Below are 5,251 nucleotides of genomic sequence, written 5' to 3'. Positions count from 1 at the left end.
CAATTGTCACTTAAAAATAGGTTTAATAATAAAAAAAAACTTTTCGCTACGATGAAAGAAACTTTTGTAAAATATAAAATGTTTTACTTACTAAGCAAAAGGTATTTGAAATTAATCATCCATGAATATTTTCAGAATATTGATATCGTTTAGTATAAATGTGTAGTTATGACTATATTACTAAAAATATCAAATTTGATTTTGAAAAAAATCAAGATATCTTAAAACTTGGTAAGACTGGTGCAATCATCAGAGAACAAAACAAATTAGACTCCCTTGTGTAACAAGACACAACTCATAAATTCTAATATTTACAGAAAGAGCTACTGACTCACGAATTAGAGGAAGCTTAAGGACTCAAATGTATAACGTCGGTACTATCGGTCGGGGACGAGGATGATATTTGTGATCTGAGTTGGAGATTCTCGCGTTTCAATTGGGTAACTACTTGTTTCAGTGATATGATTTCTTGCCGTAGTTTGTCGTTATCTCGCAGACATTGGCTCAGACTTTGATTAGCCGCACGCAATTCTCCTATGTACTCGCAAGCTCTTGCTAAAATACCTCCTTTACTCTGTTACAGAAAAATAACATCGTTAATACAATATCATTTAAACAATTATACGACAAAAATTTCAATCTGCTATACCTGAGTTTCATAGTTGGTTTTCCCATCTCCGCTGCCGCTGCCGCTACTGCCAGTGGTATTAGTTGTAGTATTACAGTCAGGAATGATCTTACCCAACTTTGTAATCCAATTATTTATTTTATCTCTACGCCGACGCTCGACCTCATTATGCGTTGCTCTTCGCCTATCGTCTCTCTAAAAAAAACAAAAAAAAAGAAATAACTTTTATTTTTACACTAAAAAAAATAAAGTAATGATATATCAGTTACATAAAGAATAAGGATATAACTATGATTAAACCTTTTTCAAGCCAGCAGTGCAATTCCTCGGAGTTTCTATCTGCAACGTAGCCGTTCTTGGCACCAAGGATCTTGATGTCTGAGCTGTAGTAAAGACATCATTGGCATTCCCGATAACGTAAAACTGACCATTCAAAGGTGACGTTAAAACCTGCACAGTGTTATTCGGTTGGGAGGCAGGTATCTCTATTTCATTGGCCGACTGTATTGCTGCTGTACCGTTCACTTGGACAACTCGATATGCTAGAGTTTCTGGATAACGCATTTCATCATCTCCAACAGGTTCTAAGAGGAACAGAATACGTAACTGTAAAAATTGATGTTTGACAGCACAATATCATCAAACAAATCAACATGTTTAATCGAAATAGGCTAGTACAAGCTTTTCTTTTAAACACATTTGATACAAATGTTGTATCTTTGACTGCTTCTCTTTTAGGAAAACACAGTTAATATAAATGTCCTATCTTTCTTGGCATTCCATGACTAACAACGATAGAATGATACCTGACAATTATATCTTTTAAAAGGAAAACTGTCTCTGTTATTCATCAAATAATGATAAAACAATATTTTATGTCTACTATGGCTGGTATTCATAGTCAATTCTTATATTTAAGACTATTTTAAATACAGTCATAAACCAATCAAAGAGCTGTAGCATCTTAAGACATTACTTAAGATAGTTTTAAAACAAGAATCAACTATGAATATCGGCCCTTGTAATAAGTACTGGTTATAGTTTACGAATAGAAGACGAAAATCTTACGAAAATATGGCTCTCACCTTCGCAGTCCACAATCTCTGCTTCCTCTATCACGATCCCCGTCGTGCCACCACCATCATTCTTCACGGTGCTGCAAAATCAAAATAATACTTTCAGACGCGATATTATCTTATCTAAACGTGGTTACACGCTACGTGTATTACTTCGACGATTGTGTATGTCGATCCTACGGCGTAAGTGCGCACTGTGCACTAAGTGATGATGACCTTGAGGAGACCTCGGACGAGACGGAAAGGAATGTGTTTGCGATACCGTGCGATCGATATTTAGTGTAAACGCTACCTGACATCCTGTTGTTCGAGTTGTTGCTCCAAAATGTCCATTCCTCAGCACCGAAAAAAAAACGTTTGAATTTGTCGAAATTCACGTGAGCTGGTCACGGGACACGCAACGAGGTCATGTGGTGCATTAAGATGGCGTCGAGCGCCGCATGCACCATCTAGTGACGCACCACGACATGCCAAGGAGGAGACGAGTAATGTCCCAAATTACGTAATGACATCATCGATAACTCCAGTATACAATTATAATATTTATATTTGTAATGTTTGCGTATATTGTTTACGTTAAATTTATATAAATTATCTTTTTCATAACATTACAAGTAATGTAAAATTACTTACAATAAAGAAATAATTAATAATTATAAGTTTTATAATTGCTGATTGATATACATCTTTATTATAATTGATAAAAATCAATTCAGAAAATTAAGCTTTTTGCAGTCTAAAAGATATAGAGGTCTCAATGATAGATTTTTTTTTACATAAATGTGTAGATTAATTTTAATTTTGATTTAATTTACTTTTTATCTTTTTATATAGTGTTCTAAGAACAAGATAAAAAATAAATTAAATCAAGATTAAAATTAATCAATACTGATAGAAATGGACATATAAAACCAAGTTATAAAATTATAGAAGTGAGACATTAGAGGTGGCGAAGTTAGTAATTCGGCTTTTCTTCCACCGCGCCGTGGGCAGCACCGTCATTCCCTCTCCACCGCTATTGACATCACAAGCATCTTGAGGAATCCGATATCCAATTTTTCTCCGCAGTGGCGCAGTCTCCGCGAGGGTCCACTACCCTGCGCCGCGTGCATTTCGTTATGTTTTTGCCCGCCGGAATTTTACGCGGAAACTTTAGGCGTGAATAACCGATAAGTCACGCGATTACGTTTTGTGCTCCTCAGTGTAATCGGAGATCGCGCAATAATCCATTCCCGCTGAAACCGCGAGATCTCGTCACCCGTCAAGATGACTAGGTGAGCGCGCGAACTTTTAGAGGTTATATCCAATACGACATTACGAATTTCCCCGCTTCATCGACTTTTCTCAAAAATATGCAACAAGCGTTGTATCTCCCGTTTTCAAAATTTGGAATTAAAAGCCATTCTCACTTTTAATATCATTGTGTATTCAATTTTCAGGTCGAAGATAGAACTGGGCGACGTGACACCGCATAACATAAAGCAGCTGAAATTGCTCAATCAAGTTGTATTCCCAGTCTCATACAATGAAAAGTTTTACAAAGATGTACTGGAAGCCGGAGAACTCGCTAAACTAGCATATTACAATGACATTGTGGTAGATAGACTTTTAGTGTTTTTCGTTTAGCATCGCGATTCTTAAATTTTACTTTATGATTGTTATGATCCAAAGAACTACACTATTTAAAATAATAAAAATCAGCTAACTTAGATAGAGATTAATTGTGAAGAAAACCTATACTTTATTATATTATTTAACATTGCTGTTCTGTTTAAATTTATTATACAATCATTGTTTAGATCAACATGTAAAAAATAAATAAAACATTTTAAATCAAATAAACTTGAATAGAACAGCAGGATTAAAGTACTTTTCACAGACTAAGAAAGTTCAAAGATTATTGTATTATACTAAATTTGACTTGAATATAAATTAAGTTTTAATTTGTGGCATGATTCTCAGGTTGGAGCAGTTTGTTGTCGTGTAGATACTTCAGAAAATTCTAGGCGTTTATATATAATGACATTGGGTTGTCTCTATCCTTATAGAAGATTAGGAATTGGCACTGTTATGGTTCAGCATGTTTTAAATTATGTTAACAAGGATGGTAATTTCGATTCTATCTTCCTGTAAGTATGACTTGCATTTTATTGTGATGTACTATCTCGAAAGTTTTTAAATTAACATAATCATCCAACATTCGCAGACATGTTCAAATAAGTAACGAGGGCGCGATTGATTTTTATAAGAAATTCGGATTCGAGATTGTCGAGACTAAAGAGCATTATTATAAGAGAATAGAACCAGCGGATGCACATGTGCTGCAGAAAACGCTGCGTCCACGAACAAATCAAACGAATCATCAAACAGTCAACTAATAAGTAGCATTGTTCATTAATTTATCTTTTTCATAATTTAGAATCTACATACGTTTCCATGTTCTATCAATAAAAACATTTTATATTATATCTGCATGGTGTGAGTCAAATTAATCTTTCCTTTATGCTATATATTTCTGCATGTGCAAAAAAATATATACTTGGATTAAGATATGAAATTATGACAAAAAATTAACAGATAAAAATATGCAAACAATTTTTGTTTGTAAAGTAAAATGTACGACTGCAATTTCTGTATACATTGTTTTTATTACCCATCAAATCAATTTCTTTTTATTCAGATATATTTAAAAATTTGTACGACATTCAAGTCATGTTTTCTTAGAAAATTGTAGCATTAAAACGATTACATGCACATTGAAAAATATATCCATAAGAAATGAATACGCGATTGAACATTGAATATATATATATATATATATATTTTTACTACATTTATTATATATATATATATATATACATATAATATTGTGTAAAATGATATTACAAGAAAAAAATGCACACGCTCGTAAAGAAAAGAAGAATTTTAATAATATAAAATAGTATAAAGAAGAATTTTTAATTATTACAGTAGAGTCTCTCTAAATTTGACTTTTATAATCTTTGCACTCCTCATATGAACTTTTACAAACACTAATGTCATGTCCCTTCCATGACATGGTAGGCTGGATATGTGGATGCACGCATCTGCACCTAATTATACTAGGTTTTCACAGTGTATGCAATTCCATAAGCAGGTTATATATAACTATTTGTGTAATGTATTCTTTTATGATATAATATGTGATACATATGTACATATGACTTGTTCTACTTAAGATTATGTACACTGTAGTGCACTTTGACAAATTAGCATGCGCAACTGCGTTCGCGCAAGTACGCAATGATTGGTAGAGTGACTTGTGCTATAGAGAAGGTACTCTATAATTTTGGCATTTCATTCTTATCGCCCCATGGACCAAATTTAGAGACTCAACTGTATCTAACGTAATATATTATATAGTCTCATAAATATATTCATAAAAATATATGCTTTACTTATGTAAGAAAACAAAATAATATAAATAATACTTCTATATATATATAATATATATATATATATATATATACTGTAGATACGTACACGACACTAACAAGGTAGTAGTAGA

At 32.9% G+C, this 5,251-nt stretch overlaps 2 protein-coding genes across 2 annotated transcripts; one reads left to right on the top strand and one right to left on the bottom strand.

The window, feature by feature from the left end:
* Positions 1-349: 349 nt before the first annotated feature.
* LOC105620512 (upstream stimulatory factor 2-like) lies at positions 350-2,037 on the bottom strand. The gene is made up of 5 exons (XM_012202007.1): positions 1,997-2,037; positions 1,714-1,784; positions 929-1,212; positions 650-823; positions 350-574 (listed from the first exon to the last, which is right to left on the bottom strand). The coding sequence occupies exons 1-5, from the start codon at positions 2,035-2,037 to the stop codon at positions 350-352; spliced, it is 795 nt and encodes a 264-aa protein (XP_012057397.1).
* Positions 2,038-2,970: 933 nt separating this feature from the next.
* On the top strand, positions 2,971-4,170 carry LOC105623003 (probable N-acetyltransferase san). Its single transcript, XM_012204409.1, has 4 exons — positions 2,971-2,978; positions 3,144-3,300; positions 3,667-3,833; positions 3,911-4,170. Exons 1-4 carry the CDS (start codon positions 2,971-2,973, stop codon positions 4,080-4,082), a joined length of 504 nt encoding a protein of 167 aa, XP_012059799.1. The 3' UTR covers positions 4,083-4,170.
* Positions 4,171-5,251: the final 1,081 nt, after the last annotated feature.

Source organism: Atta cephalotes (assembly GCF_000143395.1).
Source record: "Atta cephalotes unplaced genomic scaffold scaffold00002, whole genome shotgun sequence".
NCBI lineage: Eukaryota > Metazoa > Arthropoda > Insecta > Hymenoptera > Formicidae > Atta > Atta cephalotes.
The sequence above is the reverse complement of the archived record's forward strand: the minus strand, read 5'-3'. Positions and strand labels throughout refer to the sequence as shown.

Excerpts from the sequence above, each read along its gene's own strand:
- LOC105620512 (XM_012202007.1), bottom strand. The coding sequence starts at position 2,037 with ATGGACATTTTGGAGCAACAACTCGAACAACAGGATGTCAG. Across the intron at positions 1,785-1,996 it reads CTCGAACAACAGGATGTCAG|CACCGTGAAGAATGATGGTG; the intron begins GTAGCGTTTACA and ends TTGATTTTGCAG. Across the intron at positions 824-928 it reads GCACTGCTGGCTTGAAAAAG|AGAGACGATAGGCGAAGAGC; the intron begins GTTTAATCATAG and ends TGTTTTTTTTAG.
- LOC105623003 (XM_012204409.1), top strand. Across the intron at positions 3,301-3,666 it reads CATATTACAATGACATTGTG|GTTGGAGCAGTTTGTTGTCG; the intron begins GTAGATAGACTT and ends CATGATTCTCAG. Across the intron at positions 3,834-3,910 it reads AATTTCGATTCTATCTTCCT|ACATGTTCAAATAAGTAACG; the intron begins GTAAGTATGACT and ends CAACATTCGCAG.